The following is a 26,811-nucleotide window of genomic DNA, read 5'->3' as shown; positions in this document are numbered from 1 at the left end:
CTTCTCTTCTCCTCTCCCCTCCGCCCCCCCGTGTCTAGCTCAGTGCCAGGTTTAACCATCAGCGCCCTTTTCCACACTGGCGTCCCTGCTCTCCCTGGGTCCACCTGCCCACTGGCTGAGGCACGCCTGTGCCATGAAGGCAGTCCTCCGCGTGCCACCTCTGCGCAAGCGCCACAGGCCCAGAACAGCAGTGGCCTGGGAGCGCATTGCTGCCGGCGGACCTAGTGCTTGGGGGAGGGGGGGGGGGAAGAGTGGGGCCCTGTCACACCCTCCCACAGTACCTTAAAACCTTCTCCTGGAGGAAAGGTTATTCCATGCAAAGTTTGGTTGCAGTGGATCTTAGTATCCAAGTTATTAGAGCACAAACATACATTCTCCTTTATATGTTAGACTTTTGATTGCCCAACCTGACCCAGAGCCAGGGCGTATACACTGCCAAGCAGCTTATTTGAAACTTTGCTCTCTGGCCTACCCGAACTAAGACTGGAGGCCACGCCCTGCCACTTGGGCTACCACAGACTGCGTTGTTGGTTTGGCTGTCTTAACTGACATTCTGAAACATTTTGCATCCAATATCACTGTCAAAGCTGTTCCCCACTCTGGCACAATGAATGCAGAAGTGGGGGCCTGTAAAAGCATTCCAAAACCTGATCTCTACAGGCTTTGGTACAAAACTTCCCCAAAAATCCTAACACCTGGACTTTGGGGGGGAAAAAAAACAAAAAAAAACAAACCACCACCACCACAACAACCCCGCTGCCACCACCCAAGTATTACAAGAAAAACCAGGGAAGAAGTCACTTGGGAAACCTCAGCCCTAAAGTAAAACCAAGACACAAAAATTAACCAATACCAGGTTAAATTAAAAAAGGACTTATCAAAACAATATCCCAGTTACAAGCATAGTTGGAATGGCTATATGTAAGAGCCACCAATTAATGTACAGGCAGTCCCCGGGTTACGTACAAGATAGGGACTGTAGGTTTGTTCTTAAGTTGAATTTGTAAGTAAGTCGGAACTGGTACATATTGTACCCCAGGTGTCCCCGATTCAGCCGCTGCTGAAACTGACCAGCGGCTGACTCCAGGAAGCCTGAGGCAGAGCTGTTTTGCCCCGGGCTTCCTGGAATCAGCCCTGATCAGTTTCAGCACCAGCTGACTTGGGGACACCTGCGGTACGGCAGCTGGGGTGCTGCCAGGTTGGTTCCTGCAGCGCCGAGGTGCGGCGCTGCGGGGACCAACTGGCAGCACCCCAGCTGCTCTGTCCCAGGCGTCCAGATTCAGCTGCTGTTGAAACTGACCAGCAGCGGCTGAATCAGACACGCATGGGGCAGAGCAGCTGGAGTGCTGCTGGGTTGGTCTGGTAGCGCTGACCCTTGGCACGGCGGGACCAACCAGGCAGCACCACAGCTGCTCTTGGGGACACCTGGGGCAGAGCAGCTGGGGTGCTGCTGGGTTGGTCGCGCAGCGCCGCTCCTCGGCACTACAGGACCAACCCAGCAGCACCCCAGCTGCTCTGCCCCAGGTGTCCCCAAGTCAGCCGCTGCTGAAACTGACCAGCGGCGAGAAAAGCTTAGTCTGCTGGGTGGGGGAGGAGGGGGCGCACTAGCTGCGCCCTCCCCTCCCCCAGCAGACCAGGGAGACAGAGGCAGCGGGACTGCCGCGGCACGTCTCGGCGGTCTGCTGGGGGGGGGGGGTGGGGTGGCGCAGCTAGTACGGGGTTCCCTCACCCCGTTCGTAAGTAGGGATCCGACATAAGTCGGATCCACGTAACCCGGGGACTACCTGTACTCATGGAGGATTCCGCCATGGACCAAAACTTAGTTACAAAAGAGAGGAAAACCCATTTCTAAAGGCAGACATCAGATCCAAATTCCCAAAACAGAAAACAATAAAACCTGACGGATTTATCTAGACTTTACCCTACTTACACATTATGAAGAGTCTTTTTCTTGGTGAGACACATGTCTCCTGTCTGTCTCCTTCAGTATCTAGAAAGCAAACTAGCTCAGACAAAGGAGGGAAAATCCAAAAATTCCTGTTTGAAATCTCTATCTGCATTTCTATTGGCTGACCGCTACCTGACTAGGTACAGGGGACATAGTTAACCCCTTAGCCCCAGGCTGCTGGCCCTTCCTCATGGTTATGACAATCACTCTGCTAGAAAGATTATAATACAGTACTAGACCTACTTGCTGTTTTAAATGGCTATATTAGAAAAGCCAGTTAGGATTCTTAGCTACTACAGGTTAAACCTCTCTCAACCTGGACTCTCTGGTCCAGCAACATCCATGGTATGACCACAGATGTTGCTGGACCAGAGATCCTTTGGAGGGCCAGAAGCAAGAGTCTTGCAGGGGCTGAGAAACCAGCCAGGGTGGCTTCAGGGAATCCTGTGGCAGGGAGTCCTGCTGTAAGAGTCCAGCAGACTGTGGTCTGTGCAGTGAGTCAGCAGCAACATCGCAGAGCTGTGGCAGGAGGGCTCAGGATCCCCAGCTGCTGAGCAATGATCTGCTGTGGATAGGGATGAGAGTCACTGCGGTGGAACTGTGGGCTGGTAGGGCCAATGCTGCTGCAACAGGACTGGCAGGGCCAAGAGTACCAGCAACGGGGCAGTGGTTTGGAGCAGTGAAGCTGAGCCCAGTGGCTGGGTCTGTGGGCTGCTATGGCAGGGCAGGTCACATGTGGGGTGCCAGCCAGAATGCCAGGCAAGGAGCAGAGCTGAGCTAGGGGCAGAGCAGAGGTGATTCTATGGTTTTTCATTAGCTTTCTCCTTGTAACTGTTTGCAGTGACAGTGGACTTTTCTGCAAAAGGGTCACAGCCTGGACTAGGCCTCCTGCATCCATGCCTATTATTTTGAGTCAGCTATAGTAAAAGCCACTCGGGGTAGCAATGGTGAGGCCTCACCAAGCAGCGGCGAGCCCTGCTCACCAGTTGCGTTGCTCTGTGAGCTGCGCATGCGCAGATCGCGCTGCGCTGGCAGGTAATCTACTTGCCACAGGCGAGTAGATTACATGATTTGTCAAGCCCTGGCAATGGTTTTTGCTTTTTCCAGAGTAAGTTGTGGTTCTAGAAGCAAGCGCGTGGTTGTTTTCTCAATTAGTTGGTCTCTAATGATCTCATCTGCCATATTCCCAAAGTCACAATTTACAGTCAGACTCCTCAGAGAAGTAATATACTGCATTAGTCTCCCCTGGATTCTGCTCATGCCCGCAAAATCTGTAGTGATTAGCTACATTCACTTTTGGCACAAAGTTCTTTAATGCAGTGAGCGCAGTCTCATATTTAGCATCTGCAAAGGGAAAGTGTAAAATATACACTTCCCTTCTGCTCCAAAGCAGTGGTGTAGCAGAGCCAAGTTTTCTTACTTCAGAAACCGCTATAGCACTGATTGCAAGCAGGTAAGTCTCAAACATATGAATCCAGGCAGTAAAAAGAATTGGAGGCTCACTTAGGCACTGCAGAAAGGGTGCAGGTAGATTCAGGGGCAGAAGATCCATCCTTGTGCCAAAATGTTGTACCATGCAAACAAAGTACTAACAAGCTTCAACAGGACTTTATTTACCAAAAGTGAAACCTCTTTATAAAGCTCCTGTGTTCCTCTATAGCTCTCATTTGGTCCTGGCTAATCATCTCCCTCCTCCTTGTTTTCTGTGCTTCCAACAGCCAATGCTCCCAGTTCTAATAATTACAAGCAGCAGCTAAAACACCACATCTTGTTAGCTTTGAAGAACTACTAGAAATAGGATGAACAATAGTATCAGGGACCCGGCACTATAAAGCAGCTAGTTTCTCCCCCGATTGCTGTTCTCCCACCCTTTAGGTGTGGTCCATAGCTCCCTTTCCCCACCTGCTCATCCCTTCTAATCTTTTTTAACATAAGTATGGAGTATCTGTGCCTCCCCCCATTGACTGGCAGGCAGGATCGACACGTAGCATCTCTTTCATTGTTGCCCCATACGACGGCTAACCTCGTTCCCACCAGCCCCTGCACCCGGCCAGGCTGGGCTCTGGGAGCGGGGTGTCCCCTCAGGCAGCGCCCCACGTTACCCCCCCAGGAGCCCGGCCAGGCTAAAGGTCGCTCCGGGGCCAGGTCTGGGTGGAGCAGAGAAAAGCCTCTTACGGGATTACCGGGCCGGCCCCACCTGCGCCGCGCTCAGACTTTAACCCGCCCGGCGGGGGTGAGGGCACCAAGGCAGCTCCGCACGGATTCACCCAGCGGGGCCGGGTCCCGACGCCGGGCAGCGAGGGGCCGGGTCCTGCCCCCGGGGATGAGGGGCGGCGCGGGCGGGAAGCTGCCCCCCGGGGCGTTACGCCGCCTCAGGACCCCAGGGCGGGATCCCGCCGCGCGCACTCACTGAAGAAGAGCCGGTACTCCAGGCTGTTGGGGGCGGCGCGCTCCTCCACGCTGTAGCTGGCCATGGTGCCGCCGGCAGCGAGCGAGACTTCTGACTGACACTCGCCTCGCTGATCGCTGCCCCGGCAGAGCTTTGCGCAGGCGCCAAGCCATCCCCTCCTCTTACGCCCCGCCCTGCCATTCATCAGGAACCGCATTACGCAGGCGCATGGCGATGTGGCCTTACCAGAGAACACCGCTGCGCAAGCGCATTGCCGCGCCTCACCTACTGAACCGCCTGGCCCATCATGGGGCGCACTGTGCGCAGGCGCGCTTTTCTCAGGCTCAGTCGCACGCGTTGTCCAGACACACGTGCTGGCCCCGGCCTGCGTGGCGCTGCTTGAGATCCGCAGCTTGGCGGCCTCCCCGCTCCCTCCCCCGCCCTTCGACATCCCGGCACCTCCTAGCTGGTGCGGTGAGAGCCGCGCTTCCGTCGTTTTCAGCGCTGTAGGCAGGCCCCGCTCTGGTGGAGGGGCTGGACTTGGCACCCGAAAATATCCGTAGTGAATGTGGAGCCCTGGGTTCTAGCCTGGATCCAGCTGTGCTCTCTGCTCTCTTCACATCGGGGCCAAACCGATCTGTGTAGCGCCCTGCAGCCCGCACAGCACATTCTAGCAATAATGTTAGAAACCCAGAAAAGCAATGTTTTATTTCTGTGATTAGTGGTCAGTGATACAGAAATGTCAGTAATACCATTCTGTGCCACATGGAGAGAGCAGTTACTAAACACCAAAATAACAATTCTGATACAGGAAAACTTCAGTCACAGTGTCACTAGAGGCAAGAGGTAGTGAATACTAATATATTAAAGTTAGCAAACAACAACAGCACATGGACTGATAGAGATACACATTCCAGGGAACAGTTTTCTCTCAGCTGCAACTTTTCCTTCGATATTTCATTTGTACTAGGCCCTGTTGTGTGGGCTTATCTGTTTCTAAACTGAGCATGATCTAAATCAAGCCAGAGCTGCTGTGCCAAATTCCCATCATGTGACTTTTCCAAATATACTCTTGTTTTGGAAGCTCCATCCTGGGTTACATTACTGAATGGAAGGCAGCCAGGACTGTTTAGCACAGCTCAGGATTTAGGTGACATTTTCAAAATTGCAAGCATTGTCCTCTGCTCCCAATGAAGTCAATTAGTTTCACTATTGAGTTCAGGGGGAGCAACCATAGGCCACTGCTAAATCTCACCCTTAATCTGATAAATTGTTGCAGATAACCAGACAGAATGGGCATTGTTAAGAAAATATTTGTCATAAGAAAATGAAAGTCTTAGCATTTTCCAAAGCAGCCTGTAATTTTAGATACCTCCGTTTTTCATGTTCCACTTCTGACCAAGGCCTGGTTTTTAGAAAAGGTGAAGTGTGATGCCTCAAATGTCCATTGATTTGAGTGGTACCTAAATAGCTTGGAGAATCTAGGTTTGACTGCCTAGAAGTACAGTGGAAGTTGAGGCATTTCTTGTGTTCATCAAATTGGGCATCCAAATTCTGAGGCCCATTTAAAAAAAATGTGTCTGCAAAGGCCTTATTTAGCAACAGAGTTTACTTCACTGTAGGAATGGAAAAGGTTCAGGTATTTTGACTGATGATATTACTTTAAATAACTTGACAACTTTGACAGAGAGTTGAGGACTGCTGATAGGCTTGCCAGTCAGAAATTGAGTTCCAATTCCAGCTCCTACACTGATGGCTTTGTGAACTTGAGCAGGTTGGTTAGGATACTTGATTCCATATAATTAAAATGGAGATTATACTTCAATATCTCAGGGTATTTATTAAGATTAATGTAATATCTGTAGAGCACATAGCAACTCAGAAGTAGCATATCAATGCTAAATATTATGAATACTTCATGCACTCTACCTTAAACACATTTCCTTTACTAGTGCATATTCTAATGTACACAGACTGAGCCTTGTTCTTAGTGTAACCCCACAGCAACTGTATATCACAAACATTTTTTTTTAAACTTCAGATGCTTGGATTGTTTTTGAAAGAATGTAGAGGTGTATAGTAGAAGCATGAGGCAAGAGCTCTATAAGGTTGACAATACACTGTTTGAAGTCATAGCTCAAGGCTATGCACAATAATGGTTTACAATTTATGTTACAGTGAGTATATTGTGATATTTTATACCTTAGGGGAGCATCCTGTATCCCCCATCTTCCTCATTTTTATGTCATTGTGATCTTACATATAAAACATGCCTTGTAAGGTATCAGGGGAAAGGTTGTGATCTGCTGAAAGTCATTTCTATATATATCATCTATGCATTTGAAGTTACAAGATTGTGTTATATAGCTGTCATTAAAACATGCTGGAAGTTGGGAAATCAACCAGATACTAGTTCCCCAGAGTCAAGATTAAGGAGAGTAGCCAACACCCAGGTAGGATATCAAGTTGCTATCAATGACCATTGTCCAGCAAAGGAAGCTACAGTGCAATGACTCATCTGCATGAGGCCTAATCCTGGGAATTGTTCAACTTTACCTACAAACTCTGCAACACCCCAGACATACCAGGACTTGTTTTTTCTAAGCACATGGCCTGAAGGTATAGAAACCAAATACAGAGGCCATGCTTTGCCTTTCTCCTGCCTCACCATGCTGCAAGCAACCAGGACACCCTGGCTATGGCTACACTGTAGCCTTCTTCTGGAAAAGATTGTGCTGTGCTTCATTTGCATAATTAATTAACAGCCACTTTTTCACAAAAAGGAGCTGTGTAGACTGCAAAAAACTGCTCTTGCACAAGAGCCGTTCTTCCTGAAAAAATGAGGAATCAAAGTGTTACAAGGAGAATAGAGATAGTAAGAAATAGCTAATAAATAAGTGGTTGCACTAGGCCTGGCTCTAACTAGTGGGGTAAGCCAATCATTTTTGAGAATTAAAGTAATTTACAACTTAAAAATAAAAGTGTAAATAATAAAGTGACAAATTTACTGTGTTTTCAGAAAAAAATATAGCAGTGTATTATGGGCAAACAGGGCCCAAATAATTCAAAACCATGGTCCATTCTCTATGCTTGCAATCAGAAGTTAAAATACAGGGGGACACAATTCCCCGTCTAATGCTAAAAGCAGAAAAACATCTCTGTTCCTCAGTGAGGTAACAGCTCCTTTTTAGCTGATGATGTAAGATGCAGCAATAGACGCTAGTGTGGTGCCTTCTTTAGCCATCTGTCTGGTGTCTACAGCACATGGATTTACTATAGATTTGGTGCCTCGTTTTTTGGAGTTTAATTCCTTGAATCTCAGTTGTGTGTGACAAGATCTGGTTAGCTGGCTAGGAAGGAGGTTAATATATAATGCACTAGCTATTGGTAACAACAAAGAAAGAGTCTCTTAGTTCCAGTTGTAAAAGCTAGGTTTGGTTGTTTGGTTTTTTGAGCTGAAGAATCAAGGGTTTAGAATTGGCTCCCAGGTGGTACATGTGATTTTTCCCAATAATTATCTTATTTCCAGCACAGATGCATTCTTATACATTGCCTATTTGTCACTGCCATTCCCCCACTCCTGGCTAAATTTTTGCCTTTCCTTTGATCTTTCTTTCAAATGAAGCAGCCTAGCCAGCTTGAGTGCATTCCATAAGGTAACCAACAAGTAATGGCTGTGCTCTGCATTACCACCACAGTTATCTCACTGAATAACTACTGTTCCTGGGTCCTCTCTCATCATAGGTCTGGATCCTAAAAATCCCTCTGTAAAATATTCCTTAATTCACACAAAAGTGTAGGAGACAATAATACATCTGGAAACTTCAACATGAAGCCTTCTCTTTTGCATGTAGTACCAAACATAAGTATATAAACCTTTAGCGATCTAGTCCTTAAAATTGAATAGCTTTTTTGTCTAGATGTCCATCATTATAAATAGTTTGCTCTTCAGACATCTTCCAATCAAAATGGAGAGCGTTTGTTTTCAAATATTATGGTTCACAGATCTTCAGGATTGTCCACTGAAAGGTCCATCAACTATGGGAGCCCCATATGCAGTATTCTTAGATATCCCAAGCGGGGACACTGACACTGTTGTGTGAACAACCTGTATTGTCCAAGTCCTCCACCATCAGCCCATGGTGACCAATACACCCATTCCTGAGAGGAAATAACCCAATTCTTGGGAGATTACTTTGTCCAGACTCAGAGGGTTGTACTGAATCACTAGGGCGGGCTTCAACAAAAATGCGGTTTCGTGCTCCAAAAAGGAACCCATTATTGTTCCTCTCTGAATAAGTATCTCTGTGCTTGCTCTCTATGTAGCAAAGCTGGACCTTGAAAGCCTCCTGGAACCCTCTTCGGAAGTTCTCATTGAAATACCCATAGATGATTGGGTTGATGCTGCTGTTGAAGAATGCCAGCCAATGGGCAAATGGAAAAACATAAACTGTGATCAGGTTGAGCTGGTACTCCGTTAGGTTTCCATAATCTGTCAGAAGCATTAAAGTCCAGAGGGGCAACCAGGAGAGCGAGAAGAACAATGCCACTATGATCAACATGTTAATAACCTTGACTTTCCTCTTAGAGACCCTCCTCCCTTCATTTTCCTCTGATTGGGAGTCTCCTATGGGCACAGAGGACTTGAAAAGTTTGAAAGCAATCCGTGTATACATGATTACAATTAAGGTAAGAGGGGCTACATAAATGTGAGAAAAGAGTACAGTTGTGTAGATCTTTCGCATTCTCTTGTCAGGCCATGCCTCCCAGCAGGAGTAGAGTGGGTAGGAATTGTTGTACGCATCCACCATGAAATGATATTCATCCCTGATAACTGTCAAGGTGACTGCAGAGGGGCACATGATTATCAAGGCCAAAAACCAAATGATAACTATTGTGATCAGGGCTTTCCTTAGGGTTAGTTTCTGTCTGAAGGGGTAAACAATACAACGAAACCTATGAGAGGAAGAAAAAGAGTATTGGTTTTTACATTTTGAGGTGCTTAATCTATGTACCAAGGGACACATTTATAGAGACCTTTTATAACTTCTTTTCACGCAGAAGATGCATGTTTGAGGCCTCTCATCCTTACCTCTGTCCTTGTACTGGAGCAAAAATGATTAAGAAGACAATAATAATTGTACAAAATGCAATGGACTAAATGAGTAATTTTCCCCATAATCAGATATCCGCTTGTATTATGGAGCTAAATCACTGCACAATACAGAAGAGTGAGAAGTTTAGCAAAAGGATGCTGTCAGTCCTACAACAGGCTGATGTTATTGTGTATGTGAATGCACTGACCTGTACAACAAATAAACTCATGAGTTTTAAAGAGCAGGGCCATGTAGAAAAAAAGAAATAAACAACAAAGAAATTTCAGTCAAGATGCTTTAGTGGGAGAAGAAAAAACCCTAGCAATTTATGGTTCAATCTCTCCCTTTCACATTTACAAGTGCAAACTGCTTATGGAATATACTAAAATAAAAGATACTATAATATGTCTTATGTAGAAAATGTCACAAGTCTTTTGTAATGTCACATACTTTTGTTAGTGTGGCTTAGACCTAACAGTCTTATAGTCACATTACAAGAACATAAATGGTCTCTAGAATATAGTGAAAAGTTCAGGACACAGCTGTAGGGTATTCTAAAAAACTGTAACTGCAATGTAGCTGAGGCCAAAAGTGGTAATCATAGAGAGACAGCTAGAAGACTTTCACATTTGTGTTTTCTAAAGGAAGAGAGCAGAACATTTCTAAATGAAATGCCTTGCTGGTTCTGTTTACAAATAAGCATTCTTTGTCTCTACAACTAAACTAACACTATTGATATATCAAGTCTTTTATACCTTGCCCACAACATTTTTCATCCACCCACTCACCCACCTAAAGATCGAACACAAGGTAACATTTTGTCTTACTTAATTTGGAAAATATTTAAACAGCTGGTTTGCTTTAATGGATAAACATTCTGTTAGGATGCTGTTAGCCTGGGGGCTCAGATGAAAGGCAATGTCTAGACTACAGGTTTCTTGTGCAAGAAGCTTTTTTCAGAAGGGATCTTCCACAAAAACTTCTTGTGCAAGAGAGCGTCCACACTGCAAAAGCGCATCAAAAAAGTGATGCGCTTTTTCGAAAGATAGCGTCCACACTGCAAAAGCGCATCAAAAAAGTGATGCGCTTTTTCGAAAGATAGCGTCCAGACTGCCTGGACACACTTGTATCTAAGCAGTGATTGCTATGGATAGAGTGGCCACCAGGGCACCTGTGCTTTCTTCTCTTCCCTCCTTCTTCCAAAAAACCTCCCTCTTCCCTGTCCACATACGCCTTTTTACGAAATAGCTCTTTCGCAAAAAGGCTTCTTCTATGAGGAATACCAATTGTGCATAAAGCTTTCTGTTCTTTCAATTTACTGTCAACAGAATGCACTAGCAGTGTGGACATAACTCAAGTTTTGTCAGAAAAAAGGCTGTTTTTCCAACAAAACCATATAGTCTAGATATAGCCTTAGAGAATAAACCATTTGCTATAGATAGAAGGACATTTTCTGAGTCACATCAGTTTTCAGCTGCTCAGTCACAGATTTTGCTGGATTTAAAAAGTGTAGAAGAGAATCCATTTTATTTTAATGGAGGGTATTATTGTACCTTTTGTCAGTTGCTCAGTGGGAAATGTTAGTCTGAGTAATCAGCTATGTCAGAACTATTTCTTAAACTCACACAGAGCTCTGAGTTACACATTGGGAGCTATTTAATACTGTTTAGGGAAACTAGGAGGACAATCTATATGCTTTCTACCATTACAGAGAATTGAATTCCATACATGTAGTAGAAGACAATTCACTTTCTACGATGAGGTACAACCGTTAAGTAGACATGGAACAATGTTCCCTCTAATTTTTCCCATCCATGTGTGGAATGAATGTTGTAAACTGCATGGCTGCGTCTAGACTGGCATGATTTTCCGCAAATGCTTTTAACGGAAAAGTTTTTCCGTTAAAAGCATTTGCGGAAAAGAGCGTCTAGATTGGCACGGATGCTTTTCCGCAAAAGCACTTTTTGCGGGAAAGCGTCCGTGCCAATCTAGATGTGGTTTTGTGCAAGAAAGCCCCAATCACTATTTTCGCGATCGGGGCTTTTTTGCACAAAACAATACCGTGTTGTCTACACTGGCCCTCTTGCACAAAAGCATTTGCGTAAGAGGGCTTTTGCCCGAACGGGAGCAGCATAGCATTTCCGCAAGAACACTGACAATCTTACATGAGATGGTCAGTGTTCTTGCGGAAATTCAAGCGGCCAGTGTAGCAACCCTGCAGCTGCTTTTGCGGAAAAACTTGCCAGTCTAGATGCAGTCCTAGAGAATAAAGGACTAGGGAAGTGCCACAAAGGCAATTAAGTTGGCTGCTGGAGGAGTCCTGACTAGGATTGACTTTGCTGCAACTTTATTTTCTCTTTGCTAACCCAGGACTTACTGTGCTGGATTGCAGTTGACTAATAAACTCTTCTCTTTTATAATGCTGGCTGTCACTGCACATGCTAATGGAGGAGGTGCTCCCTACAGATTGTACAAGTCTCCCTCATGAGTTTTTCCCTGTTGCACCAGAGGTCCAGCCAAAGGAGGCAGTGAAGCGGTGTGGCTCATCCTGGAGGAAGAGTGAGACACCTAAGGGGGCTGTCCTTCCAGAGACAGTTCCAAAGCTGGAGCCATAGAACCAACCCTGTGGATCCATGACAGTTACTTTTCTAGCTTCCTGGATGTCCATTACACATATCTTAGGCTCATATGCCAGTGTGTGGTAAAGGCCTGAATATCTTCTTTCTTTGCCTTCCTCCTCAATTGTCTTTCTCTCTCCATCATCACATACATTTTATATTGGATCACAAGGAAATGGGGTGAGAGATGTTGAAATACAAGCTGAGTACTGTGTGTATGTTCTAGGGAAGGAAAACAATTGTCATGCAGATGCAGTACTCTGTCACCAGATGGGGTCCCCCCCAGAGAAACAGAGCTGAAATGACCTTAAAGCTTAGTCTGTTTCTGCAGGCCAATGGCTCGAAAGAGATTATTGCTGTTACGTACCTTTCGACTGCAATGGCCACCAGAGTGAAAACTGAAGATGAGACAGACATCCCCTGCACCAGTCCACTCATTTTACACATGATGATGTCAAATGGCCAACCTGGAATTACACAGATAGCATCATGGGGACACTTTCATGTTATAAACCCACCATGCAGATAAATTTATATAAACTTATAGTTGTGCAGAGCTTCCACACCTAAGCCATGTGAAAAGGCTGCCTGTCAACATGACTTTCAAGGGTTTGTGATCTGTCTGAAATAGGGATGTTAGTTATTGGTTAATTGAACAGTGACTAACTGCATGAATTCTTAGCTGTTAGTCAACTATTCTATAGTCCCCAGGGTCAGGACCAGCAGCCAGCGCACTCTGGCCCCACTCCTGGAAAGCCCCCTGCCACCATGCACTGTTGCCTCTGTATTAGAAGCAACAGCGTGGGGTGCCAGGCGGGAGCTGGTCTGCAAGGGGAGCCAGTTTAAAAATCCTCATTCAGAAACGGTCCCACACCTTCCCTGACTACCTTCTTATTGCTAACATGACTGTAGAAACCTTTCTTGTTACCTTTCACATCCCTTGCTAGCTGCAGTTCCAATTGCATTTTGGCCTACCTGATTAAACCCCTGCATGTCAACCTGTGGAACTCCTTGCCAGAGGAGGCTGTGAAGGCTAGGACTATAACAGAGTTTAAAGAGAAGCTAGATAATTTCATGGAGGTTAGGTCCATAAAAGGCTATTAGCCAGGGGATAGAAATGGTGTCCCTGGCCTCTGTTTGTCAGAGGCTGGAGAAGGATGGCAGGAGACAAGCTGCTTGATCATTGTCTTCGGTCCACCCTCTCTGGGGCACCTGGTGCTGGCCACAGTCGGCAGACAGGCTACTGGGCTAGATGGACCTTTGGTCTGACCCAGTACGGCCGTTCTTATGTTCTTATGTAGGGAGGTAACCTAGTGACAGATGATGTGGGAAAAGCTGAAGTACTCAATGCTTGTTTTGCCTCTGTCTTCACAGACAAGGTCAGGTCCCAGACTGCTTATTTGGCAGCACAGTATGGGAAGGAAGAGGGCAGCCCTCAGTGAAGAAAGTACAGGATAAGGACTATTTAGAGAAGCTGGACATACACACATTCATGGGGCCAGATCTAATGCATCTGAAGGTGCTGAGGGAGTTGGCTGATGTGACTGCAGAGCCATTGGTCATTATCTTTGAAAATTCGTGGTGATCGAGGGAGGACTCAGACTATTGGAAAAAGGCAAATGTAGTGCCCTTCTTTAAAAAAGGGAAGAAGGAGAATACGGGGAACTACCAACTGGTCAGCCTCTTAGTCCCCAGAAAAAGCCATGGAGGGGAACCTAAAGGAATCCATTTTGAAGCACCTGGAAGAGAGGAAAGAGATCAGGAATAGGCAACATGGATTCACCAAGGGGAAGTCATGCCTGGCCAACTTAATGGCCTTCTATGATGAGGTAACTGGCTTTCTGGATATGGGGAAGGCAGTGGACATGATATACCTTGACTTTAGCAAGCTTTTGATGCAGTCTCCCATAGTATTCTTGCCAGCAAGTTAAGGAAGTATGGATTGGATAAATGGACTTTAAGATGGATAGAAAGCTGGCAAGATCATCGGGGTCAATGGGTAGTGATCAATGGCTTGATGTTTAGTTAGCAGTCAGTTTCAAGCAGAGTGCCCCAAAAGTCAGTTCTAGGGCCAGTTTTGTTCAACATCTTTATTAATTATCTGTATGAGGGGATGGATTGCATGGTCATCAAATTTGCAGATGACACAAAGCTAGGGGGAGAGCAAGATAGCTATGTTGGAGAGTAGGGACAGAATCCAGAGTCACCTAGAAAAATTGCAGGACTGTGCCAAAAGAAATCTGATGAGGTTCAACAAGGACAAGTGCAGAGTTCTGTACTTTTCGGTGACAAATCCAAGGAATTGTCCCAGTGTCATTAGATGAGGATTTGGAACAAACTGATTAACTTAACAGTAACAAGTTACCAGGACCAGATGGCATTCACCCAAGGGTTCTGAAAGAACTCAAATGTGAAATTGCGGAACTATTAACTGTGGTTTGTAACTTATTCTATAAATTAGCTTCTGTACCTAATGACTGGAAGTTAGCTAATGTAATGCCAATATTTAAAAAGGGCTCAAGAGGTGATCCTGGCAATTACAGACCAGTAAGTCTGATGTCAGTACCAGGCAAATTAGTTGAAACTATAGTAAAGAATAAAATGGTCAGACACAAGGATGGACATAATTTGTTGGAGGGAAAGTTAACATGGTTTCTGTAAAGGGAAATCATGCCTTACTAATACACTAGAGTTCTTTGAGGGGTCATCAAACATGTGGACAAGGGGAATCCAGTGGATATAGTGTACTTAAATTTCTAAAAGGCTTTGATAAGGTCCTTCATCAAAGACTCTTAAGTAAAGTAAGGTGTTAAGGGATAACAGAGAAGGTCCTTTCATGGACTGATAACTAGTTAAAGGGCAGGAAACAAAGGGTAGGAATAAATGGTAAGTTTTCAGAATGGAGGGAGGTAACTAATGGTGTCCCCCAAGGGTCCAATCCTATTCAACCTATTTATAAATGATCTGGAGAAAGAGGTAAACAGTGAGGTGGCAACATTTGCAGATGATATCAAACTGCTCCAGATAGTCTGCTTTGGTCTTAACTGTGAAGAGCTTCAAAAAGATTTCACCAAACTAAGTGTTTGGGCAACAAAATGGCAAATTAGATTTAATGTTGATAAATGTAAAGTAATGCACATTGGAAAAATAATCCCAACTATACATACAATATGATGGGGATTAATTTAGCTATAACTACTCTAACGAGAGATCTTGGAGTCACTGTGGATAATTCTTTAAAAACATCCACTCAATGTGTAGCAGCAGTCAAAAAGGCAAACAGAATGTTAGGATGTTAAAAAGTGATAGAGCATAAGACAGAAAATATCTTTTTGTCTCTATATAAAACCTAAAATCTTGAATACTGCGTACAGATATGGTTGCCTCATCTCAAAAAGAATATATTGACATTGGAAAAGGTTCAGAAAAGGGCAACAGGAGTTTGGAACGGATCCCATATGAAGAGAGATTAAAGTGACTGGAAGTTTTCAGCTTAAAAAAGAGGAGACTAAGGGGGGAATATGATAGAGGTCGATAAAATCATTACTGATGTGGAAAAAGTGAATGGGGAAAAATTATTTACTTGTTCCTATAACATAAGAACTAGGGGTCACACCAAATGAAATTAATAAGGTAGAAGATTTAAAACAAACATGAAGTTTTTCTTCATGCAGTGCACAGTCAACCTGTGGAACTCCTTGCCAGAGGATGTTGTGAAAACCAGCAATTTAACAGGGTTCAAAAAAGAACTAAATTCATGGAGGTTAGGTTCATCAGTGGCTATTAGCCAAGATGGGTAGGAATGGTGTCCCTAGCCTCTGTTTGTCAGAGGCAGGAAATGGATGACAGCAGAGGAATCACACAATGAATACCTGTTCTGTCGGTTCCCTCTGGGACATCTGGGACATTTGGAATTGGCCACTGATGGAAGATAGAATATTGGGCTAGATGGACCTTTGGTATGACCCAGTATGGCCCTTTTAATATTCTTATGTTCACTTGGGACAGAAGAATCCCAATCACTACAACTGACTGGCTATGCAACAGTTCTACAGAAAGGGACCTGGGGATTACAATGGATAAGAAGCCGGATATAAGTTAACAGTGTGCCCTTGTAGCCGAGAAGACTAACAGCATCTTGGGGTCCATTAGTAAGACCATTGCCAGCAGATCTAGGGGTGTGATTATTCTCCTTTATTCGTCACGGGCCACATCTGGAGTATTGCATCCAATTCTGGGCCCCCCATTACAAAAAGGATGAGGACGGAAAATCTAGTGGAGGGCAATAAAAATGACTGGGGGTGGAGCACATTACTTATGAGGAGAGGCTATGGGATTTGGTCTTATTTAATCTACAGAAGAAAAGAGTTTGGTGGGATTTGATAGCAGCCTTTAACTACCTGAAGGAGAGTTCCAAAGAGGATGGAGAGAGGTTGTTTTCAATGGTGACAGATGACAGAACAAGGAGCAATGGTCTCATATTACAAAAGGGGAGGTGTAGGTTGGATATTAGGAAAAACTATTTCACCTGGAGGGTGGTGAAGTACTGGAATGGTTTACCTAGGGAGGTGGTGGAATCTCAGTCCCTAGAGGTTTTTAAGTCCTGGCTTGACAAAGCCCTAGCTGGGATGATTTAGTTGGGATTGATCCTGCTTTAAGCTGGGGGTGGACTTTATGACCTCCTGAGGTCTCTTCCAGCGCTATGATTCTATGATCTAAATTGCAGTGAGCTGGCAGTTGGCAGTTGAGTAATTTTCTTTCCTAAAAGAAAAAAAAAGAGTTATTCAAATTTTCTTCCACACAATGTTGGTGATGCCTAATTTCACAAGCCTTAGTTTCTACATAGCATTTTGGTCACAATCTTTCTCACTGAGGTCTGGACAAAACCCTGGAAGTAGGGCCCTACTAAACTATTTTGGTCAATGTCATGATCACAGGATTTTAAAAGTAATAAATTCATTATTTTAGCTATTTAAATATGAAGTGTCATGGTGGTGTAATTGTAGAGCTCCTGACACAAAAAGGTGTTGGGAGGGATTCACAAGATTGTTATGGGGTTTTGAAGGTAATGCTGCCTTGTAACCTCTCCTCCAACTCCCTTTTGGATCAAGATCCCCAATTTGAGAAACATTGTTCTCTCCCATTAAACCTACATTGTGTAGGGTAAAAGCACACAAACGACCAGACTTCATGGGAGGAGACCAGATTTCACAGGCTTCATCAGACTGTGAAATCTGTTTTTTCATGGCTGTGAATTTAGTAGGGTCCTACCCATAAGCCATCAATGCTGCTACTACTGACATTTTACAGATGTTCATCAATCCCCTGCAGCTTTGGAAATTCTAAAGCCTGAATTTCCTCTAGATGTACCCATTGGTTGTGTGATGAAAAATCAGTTCCTGAAATTGTACTAGGCTGGCTGTACATCTGGGTTGCTCTCATGCTAATATGTCCTTTAGGAATGTAATGTCTTTTTAAAAAAGGCATGGCTCATCATGAGCCAGCATAAATTGTGGATGATACTAAGCCATACTCCACTTCATGACAGCCTGAATAATTACATACTTTAAGGTGCATCACATTCTTTAAAGAACTAGTGAATAGTCAGACATATATATAATTTCTGGTCATCTCTGTTAGTTATATTACGCTATAACACTAATAACCAGATGTCCATTTTTGGATAACATCTGTATGGGCACTCCGCTAACAAATAGACTCAATATTTATTACAATGTTAAACTTCTATGCAGCATGACTTATAGGGCTCTTTTTGTCACTGTCACTGATTTTCAAGTCAAATATACTCAATGTACAAATAAAAAAAGATGTTTTTTTCTAACAGCGAGCCCTGTGAATAGAGCATGGGATACAAAAGCCAAACTGGACTATTTTGGCTTGTGCATGATAATCAAGAAAGGTTCTGCAATTGTAACTTAATTAACAGTACTGGTGATGGTTCACACGGTTATCCAGTTCCATGCACTTGTGCTGAATCTGCAGGGTCCCCAAGAGTGAAAAGGGGAAGAATACAATTTTAGTTCCCCAAGTCAGCAACTATGATTGAATACATGCAGGGTGCAGATTGGTAGAGTAAGAAGAGTGACTTTTTTGCATAGTCCCTTGCCAGATTAAGTTTGAACTTCAAGTACAAACTAACTATATAAATGCAATGTTAAGGTTACATATTTCAACACAAAAAAGTAAAGAAATGCAAAATGAAAGTTTTATTTTATTCTGTATAAAAATGTATAAAATAGCTGTATAAAAATGGCATCTTCCTGAGTGTCAGCCATGGAGCTTCCAAGCCATTAGATGTAGAGACCACAGGTTTGGGTGACGAAGCCTGCCGAAGTCCTGTGTCCAGTCCGGATACAGCAGGAGAGCAATTGGCCTCTCGCAGGCAGTGGTGGAAAAAGTTCCCCTAAAAGTAACTTGAGTAAAAGTACTGCTACTTTGAAAAAAAAATGTAACTAAGTAAAAGTCAAAGTATCCTTCTGGAAAACTACTTGAGTAAAAGTACAAAAGTATTGCATCTTAATTGTACTTAAGTATCCAGAAGTAAAAAGCAGGTCTGGGTGGCGAAGCCTGCCTAAGTCCTATGTCCAGTCCAGATACAGCAGGAGAGCAATCGGCCTCTTGCAGGAGAGGTTCAACAAGGGATGTGAACCAGTACCGTCTGGGCCATGCCAGTGCCATGAGTATGAGGAAAGCCCTGAACTCCCGACCCCACAGGACCACCTTGTGTACCAGTGGAAATGCATAAAGCAGACCCTTGGGCCGGGGGTAAGGCGTCCATCTCTCAGAAACCCGCAACCCATTCCCATGAAAGAGCGGAATTTGGGCACATTCTGTTCTGGTGGGTCACGAACAGGTCCAGGAGGGGAAATCCCCATCTGCAGAAGATTTGAAGGGCCACATGCCCCCAAGAGACCACGTGTGGCTGAAGAAGAACCTTCTTGGCTGGTCAGCCAGAGTGTTCTGAGTCCCAGAGAGCTGGGAGGTGATTGAGTGAATACCGGCCTCGATACTCAGTTCCCAGAGCCGGAGGGCTTCCCAGCACAGGAGAGGGGAATGAGCCCCATCCTGCCTGTTTATGTAGGGAACTGCCATTGTGTTGTTGGACTGGATAAGAACTGTCCTGCCCCGGAGTCGGGGAAGAAAGACCTGACATGTGAGATGGAGGGCCTGCAACTCCCTGACATTGATATGCAGGGAGAGTTCCTCCTGCATCCACATATCTTGGGTCTGCACATTGCCAACATGGGCTCCCCAACCGGTGTCAGACACGTCTGTCACCAACCAAAGGGTCGGGAGCAGCCAGGAGAATGGGACTCCTGCACAGACTTCCTCCTCCTGGGTCCACCAATTCAGGGAGTGAAGGACAGTGGGGGAACTGTCACCACCCTGTATCAAGAATGGAGGGACAGGTTGTGAGCCAACACTAACCACAACTGCAGTGGGCGTATGTGAAGCCTGGCATGCTGAACCACATAAGTACAAGCAGCCATGAGCCCCAGGAGACACATGCAGCTTCTGGCCTTGGTCATAGGAAACGCCCTCATAGCCAGGATGGCTTCCCTGATAGTCAGAGAATAGGGCCTGGGTTGGGAGGCCATGGCTGATGTAGAGTCCAGGTGGGCATCCACAAACTCTATAACCTGGGTGGGGACCAGGGTAGACTTGGCCATGTTCAGGAGAAGGCCCTGTTCCAGGAAGAGGTCCTGCATTATGGCAATATGGACCAGCACCTGGTCCGAGGAAGGGCCCTGGACAAGCCAGTCGTCCAGATAGGGAAACACTGGGACACCGCACTCTCTCAGGGTGACGGCAACTACAGCCATACATTTTGTAAAAACTCGAGGGAGCATAGAGAGGCCAAAGGGAAAGGCCATAAACTGAAAATGGTCCTGGCCAACTGTGAAGTGGAGGAACTGCCTGTGGTGAGGGGCAATAGAAATATGAAAATAAGCATCCTTTAGAATAGATAGAGGACAGCGTACCAGTCTCCAAGATTTAGGGAGGGGATGATCAATGCTAGTTTCACCATCTTGAATTTGGCTCTGGCAATGAAGGTGTTGAGGTCCCTGAGATCTAGGATGGGCCGAAACTCCTCCCGTCCCCCACCCCCCCGCCCCTTGGCCTTGGGGACCAGGAAATACCGGGAGTAGAAGTCCTTGCCTGTGAACTCCTGGGGGACCACTTTGGCAGCTCCTAGACTTAGGAGCTTTTGTACCTCCTCCCAGAGGAGATGCTCATGAGGGGGTCCCTGAGGAGGGACAGGATAAGGGAGTGTAAGGGGGGGGCGAGAGGAAGGGAACGGCATATCCCCTTCTTACCATCTCCAACACCCATTGGGCTGAGCTTATGGACTTCCAGGAATGGCAGAAAGGGAATAGGCAGTCCAGGAACTGGAGGGGCAAGACTGGTAGGCTGTCCTCAGGTGTACCCATAAAACCCCTGATGGGACCCTTGGGGCTTGCTGGAGGAGCCCGGTCCCTAATCCAAGGCTATGTGGGAATGGCGCCTATTATTTCTACTGTTCCCATTCCACCCCCTATGCCAGGAGAAGTCCCAGTGAGTGCCCTGTTGGGCAGGCCTGGGGGTATTCCTGCCCGAGAGGGAGCACTTCTGGGAAGCCAGGGTATGCATCCTGAGGGACTTTAACGTAGCCTGGGTGTCCTTCAGGCCATGCAGACGGTATCAGTCTGCTCGGAGAACAGGGACGGCCCTTCAGAGGGGAGGTCCTGAATGATGGTCTGGAGCTCAGGAGGCACTCCCAACACCTTAGCCAAGAGCTGCAACACAATTCGAACCCATGGCCATGGTGTGGGCCACCTCATCAGCTGCATCTAGGGCCACCTGAAGGGCAGCCTGGGAGACAATGCAGCCCTCCTCTAAGAGAGACCTAAACTTGGACGGGGAGTCCTGTGGGACAAATTCAATACATTTGTCCACTGCAGTCCATGTACTGTATGCATAATGACTCAGCAGGATCTGCTGATTTGTTATGTGGAGCTGCAAGCCCCCAAAAGCATAGGCCTTCCCGCCCAAGAAGTCCATCTTTTTAGCATCCCTGCTCTTGGTCGTTAGGCCCTATTGTCCCTGCCTCTCCCACTGGATGACCAGGGACCCCAGGGGGGAATGGGAGAAGAGATGCTCATTCCCCTCCTGTGGCACGAAGTACCTCTGCTCGACCTTCTTATCTGTCGGTGGGATGGAAACTGGGGTTGGCCAGAGAGTCTTTGTGATCTTTATCACGGTCTTGTTAAGGGCAGAGCCACTCTGGTGGGGGTGTCAGGCTGCAGGATGTCGACCGTCGGATCCGAATCCTCCAGCACCTTCTCTGCCTGGACTCTCAGACTCTGGGGCAGGTGACGCAGAAAGTCCTGGTGTGACTTTGAGTCCATAGAAGGTATGCAGGGCAGCCCCCACCAAGGGCCTCAACCAGTGAAGAGGAAGATGACCCTTTCAGGCCTATGTCCTCTGAGTCATGGACCTGCGAGGGGCCTGGGAAGCTGTCAAAGACACCACCGTATTGGTGTCGGACCTTAGGCCAGGGTTGTAGTGAAGGTTGGTGCCACCACCAGAGACAGCATGGGCCTGGTACTGGCATTGAAGTCACCACTGGAGTTGTGCAGTGATGTCCTCTCACATCTGGTGCTGGGGCGCTCAGTGCCATGGCTGCGACACGGTGCCATCTGGCATCACACTCCTTCACCAGGCTCGATACTAAGGTTGGGGATGAGGTAAGCTCGAATAGGTCCCTTGTGGTCTCAAAAGTGCTCAGTGTCGAGGGCTCTGGAAGGTCCACTGCAGGACTGGAGTACCGATGTGGGCTACAGCGGTGAAGTCCTGACCATGGTGGTCTGTGTCCCACACTCGCCAGTGCCACATGCCCAACCTGGGAGTGCACAGACAGCACATGCCTCGGCAGAGACCTGCCCTGGCTGGGTCTCTGCTTCTTCTGGGGCATCAGAGACTAGGACTGGTGCTGAGGCCAACACAGCGCAGGAGGGGTGCATGAGTGGCTAGGTGCCTCGCGCACCGAAGCCAGTGCGCTTTGGATTGCCAGTGCCAGATCTGACACCAGTGCCAGATGAAGAGCCACCTCAATGAGGATGATCTTCAAGCAGGACTCTCATTCCCACCTGGTATGTGGCTTAAAGCCCCTGCAGATCTTACACACCTCGGACAGGTGGGCTTCTCCGAGGTGCCTGAGGCAGGCTTTGTGGGGCTCCCCACAGGGCATTAGGCTTCTGGCACTTTATGAGAGCTTGAAGCCTTGGGGCCCGGGCATGTCCCATCACATGCGCCGGGGATGTGAAGAAAGAATGAAACAAGAAGCCACCCTCAAAACTTTCATGAACAGAAGAAAAAGTGTTAATTTCCGCCTTCAACATAGCACTGATTTGCATTGATCCCCCGGTGGGATAGCTTGTGGAAAAGGTTTGGGAGGAACAAGATTATATTAGCAAAATAAACTATCCAGTCTTGTTTCATTGTTTGCTGCATTTCAGGACTAGAAAGCTAGTTCTGTATTACAATGCAAACTCTATCCCAATGGCCCTAAGTGAAGTTATTGCTCACTTAAGCATATCTGACATGCTACTAAACAACTTATCATAACAACATACTCTGCTGGGTCTTATATTGATTAATGCATCTGATGTTTGCAGAAAAACATAAAATGCATTTCCATTTACAATCTGAAGTCTGCCATAGATAGGCTGTGCATTCTAACTTTTCTATAGTGCATATCCTCTTAATTTTTGGGTTAGATGGAACAAAACAAATTACTTATTAAGCCACTATCATGTGTTTTCATTTTATATGGGGCAGTGACTCTTTTGCATTGTATTTGGAAATAGAAGAGCATTATTACTGGACTAGGTGCAGTAGGATGTGGGAATTATTTGAGGCAGAGAAGCTATAATAAACCATAACCTCTTAGATCGTACGCTGTTTATGTGTGTTGCATCATGAGTAGGCTTTAACAAATTCTATTAATCACCATGAATAATGTAATTGCTCTGTTCCTTTCACACTGTGAAAAATAATCCAGCCACTGTGACAATTTAGGTTGAGAGAAGGTTTAGCCTAATATTTATCTAAAATGTTACACACTGAAAATGAAGCCTTATGAAGAAAATATCATTTCTATAATAGTGAAAAAGGAAGTTTATGAAGACACAAGACCAAATTAATCTCAGGTGCAACTCCATTGACTTCAATGAAGTTGGATGCATTTGAGCCATGCTCTTTATAGACCACAATTTCTAAATTGATAAACAAAATAAAATAATCCTAAAATCCCTATCTCCCTTCCATCTCTAAATCAAGGGACTATGCAGTATGTATACAAATGCTATCAAAGTTCCTCTTCTCAAATTCTATCCTAGACCTTCTCCGATCCAGCGTCTGACCCTTGCACTCCACTGAAACAGTTCTTAAAAACATCTCTAGTGATCTTAGCCAAACCTCAGAAGCAATACTCGATCCTCATCCTCCTCAACTTGTCATCTGCCTTTGATACAGTTATGCATGTTCTTTTTCTTGGAATCTTGTCCTCCCTTGGTATCCATGACTCTGCTTTCTCCAGGTACTCTTCCTAATGATTCCTTCTGTGTGTCCAATAGGGAATCAGCCTCACCTGTTCCCCACCCCAACTTTCTCTGGGCATTCCTTAGGGCTCTGTATTTGGCTCCTTTCTCTTCTCCCTCTTCACCTTATCTCTGTATAATTGCATCCACAAACAAATATGCAATAATAGCTTTATGCTGATAATTCACAGATCAGCCTTTCTATTCCATACCTTTCTTTTTTTGTCAAAACTAAACTCTCAGCCTGTCTCTCTGACTTTTCCTTGTGGATGTTTAGTCCTCTGTTCAAGCTCAATATGGCTAAAACAGAGCGCTTAAGATTCCCCCCACCCCAGCTCTCCTTTCTTCTTTTCTCAATCACTAGGGACAACCATCCATCCTGCCTCCAATATGGACATCATTTTTGACATGTAAATCTGTCTAGGTCTTTACATCACAGCCAGTCTAAAGTTTACCTGATTCTATCTGCATAAGATCTCTAAGTCACCATCTTTCCTATGCACCCACACAGATAAAAGTCTTGTCCAGGATCTTATAATTTTGCATCTAAATTATTGCAATGGCCTTTTCTCTAGGCTTGACAAGTGCAATCATGTGCCACTCATATCCATTTAGAATGCAGCTTCAAACATTATTTTCCTAGCCTGTCAATTTGAGCATGTCATATCTCACTTTGCTTCCCTTTACTGGCTCCCCTTTTCTATCACATCACATATAAGCAGCTTGTCTTCACTTTTCATGCCCTTCCCAATTTATTCCTAGCTTCCTTTCGCCATGAAAGATGTAAATTTCTGCCTTGGATTGGCCAATGATGCCGGCCTTCATTGCCTGCTAGTTACATTTTCAAACAACCACTCTGTGCTTTTCCTCATCCTGCCCTTCATGCATGAAAAGAGCTCCCCTTAATCATCCATCACGCTACCAGGTTAGCCTCCTTCAAGTCCCTCCTTAAAACTCTCCTTTGGTGACTTGATCTGGGTTGGGCCAATGGAACCACTGCCTATCATGCTGGCCAGTAGTCTCAAGGCTTACTTCTACTCCCCTGTCCGTCTGCTCTCTCTTGTCTTACATTTAGCTTATAAGCACTTTGGGAAAGAAACAGTCTTATTTTTATATTTGTAGAGTGCCTAGAACAAAGGGGTCCTGGTGCATGACTGGAGCTCCTAAATATTGTGGTAATACACAGAATAAAGAAAAAAACCTCAATATCCAATACAGAGTGACCAAAAGAGAGGGGGAATTTTAATGTCCTTTCCCCACTGACAAAGCTGCCCAGCATTAGGAAAAAGCCCAGATGAATCAATCAGCATTCTCTCTGTTTTTAATCCTACTCAGAGGCTATGTCTACACTACAAGGTTTTTGCGCAAAACCAGCCTTTTTTTGCGCAAAAACTGGTGGAGCATCCACACCTCAAGCACATTTTTGTGCAAGTAAATCAGCAGAACAGAGGGCTTTTGCCAGTAGAATTATTCCTCTCCCCATGAAGAATAACTCCTTTTTGTGCTACAGATCTTGCACAAAAAGTCAGATGTGGACGCTCTAGAGGGGTTTTTGCACAAGAAGCCCCTATTGGAAAAAGCACAGGTGCTCTGATGGCCATGCAGTGTGGACGCTCTCTTGCACAAAAGCACATTGAGCTTTGAAGTCTGGACACGTTTTTGCTCAAGTATTTTTTGCACAAAAACTATTGTGCAAAAGGCTTCTTGTGCAAAAACCCGGCAGCGTAGACTAAGCCAGACACACTAAATCTTAGCCACCATCTTTGTGTCTGGCATCCTAATACAAGACAGGTATCTCAAAGGAATCATAGGCTACGTCTAGACTACATGGCTCCGTTGACAGAGCCATGTAAAATAGTTTATTCAGCATCATCAAAGAAGCGGGGATTTGTCAACCACTCTGAAACGAGGTTTACCGGAGCAATTGACAAAGGATTCCTTTGTCGACCGCGCCACGTCTACACTTGCGCGCTGTACCAGATCAGCTGATCGTCAGCACAGCGCGGCGGCCATTTTTATTTTAATGAAGCGGGGATTATTTAAATCCCCGCTTCTTTGACTATGCTGAATATACTATTTTACATGGCTCCATCGATGGAGCTATGTAGTCTAGACATAGCCATAGACTATTGCACAATTTTATAGCTGCCTGTCTTTCCATAAACTATCTACTATGGCTTACTGCACCATGGTGTTGTCTATTATATGCTGCAAACTATCTCTTCGATAAATGAATAACCACTATGTAAGTAACAGAGGGGTAGCCATGTTAGTCTGTAACTTTAAAAAAAATTAGTAGTCCTGCAGTACCCAAGGCTATGTCTACACTGGGAAATTATTTCGAAATAAGTTATTTTGAAATAACTCCCAAAATAATTATTTTGAAATAATGTGTCCACACCACAAGGCACCATTGAAATAGCAGAGAATTATATCAGAATAGCATGTCCACACTGATTGGAGCCTGAGCTGCATTTAAATCCCCCTGGAAGCACTCCAGAAAGGGTATCAGGACAGCAGTCACTTCCTGTAGCTGCTTCCTGAGGCATGCTTAAAGGGTCTCTTCTTTACAGCTGCGTCTCACGCTCCTCTTCTCCACTGATTACCCCTTCGAGGGAGAGTAAACTCATGCCACATGTTCTGGGTGCCCTTGTAGATGCCACAGCACTCTCATCATGGAGCCAGAGCTGCGGCAAAGCAGTGCCAGGCTCTTGGGCCTCCTGATGCTCCTCATGGCACACTTCATGCAGACTGCCCATGTGTTGCTGTAGGACGATGACCTGCCTGGATTGGGGAACCTCTTCACCCAGGCTCTGGCGCTCATGATGCACAACAATCCCTTCCAATCTCCTCTGCACACTGTGCAATGCCGCTTCTGGCAGTGGAGACCAGTTCCAACTGGTGGCACCGTATCGTCATGGAGCAGTGGGACAACTAGCAGTGGCTCCAGAACTTCTGCATGCAGAAGGCCACCTTCCTGGAGCTCTGCAAATGGCTCGCCCCTGCCCTCCGGTGATTGGACACCTGGATGAGACCTGCCATCGCGCCCCCCCACCCCCGAAGCATGTCACCATCATACTTTGGAACCTCGCCACACTGGACAACTACCATTCCATCGGGAACCAGTTCACTGAGGAGAGATCAACAGTGGGGGCTG

General features: G+C 45.7%; 2 protein-coding genes across 2 annotated transcripts in view; both read right to left on the bottom strand.

The window, feature by feature from the left end:
- Positions 1 to 4,515, bottom strand: part of PPA1 (inorganic pyrophosphatase 1) — a 34,725-nt gene extending 30,210 nt beyond the window's left edge. Inside the window, exon 1 of the mRNA XM_075934984.2 lies at positions 4,359 to 4,515. Within this exon, the coding sequence (XP_075791099.1) occupies positions 4,359 to 4,422 (64 nt within the window). The 5' untranslated portion in view covers positions 4,423 to 4,515. The remainder of the gene's footprint in view (positions 1 to 4,358) is intronic.
- A 1,871-nt stretch (positions 4,516 to 6,386) lies between these two features.
- Positions 6,387 to 26,811, bottom strand: part of NPFFR1 (neuropeptide FF receptor 1) — a 31,560-nt gene continuing 11,135 nt past the window's right edge. Inside the window, exons 2-3 of the mRNA XM_006122776.5 lie at positions 12,419 to 12,518; positions 6,387 to 9,293 (exon numbers count right to left, since the gene is read on the bottom strand). Of these exons, the coding sequence (XP_006122838.2) occupies positions 8,402 to 9,293; positions 12,419 to 12,518 (992 nt within the window). The 3' untranslated portion in view covers positions 6,387 to 8,401. The remainder of the gene's footprint in view (positions 9,294 to 12,418; positions 12,519 to 26,811) is intronic.

The sequence above is a fragment of the Pelodiscus sinensis genome, chromosome 8, assembly GCF_052426305.1.
Source record: "Pelodiscus sinensis isolate ZL-2025 chromosome 8, ASM5242630v1, whole genome shotgun sequence".
In the NCBI taxonomy this organism is placed as follows: domain Eukaryota; kingdom Metazoa; phylum Chordata; order Testudines; family Trionychidae; genus Pelodiscus; species Pelodiscus sinensis.
The sequence above is the reverse complement of the archived record's forward strand: the minus strand, read 5'-3'. Positions and strand labels throughout refer to the sequence as shown.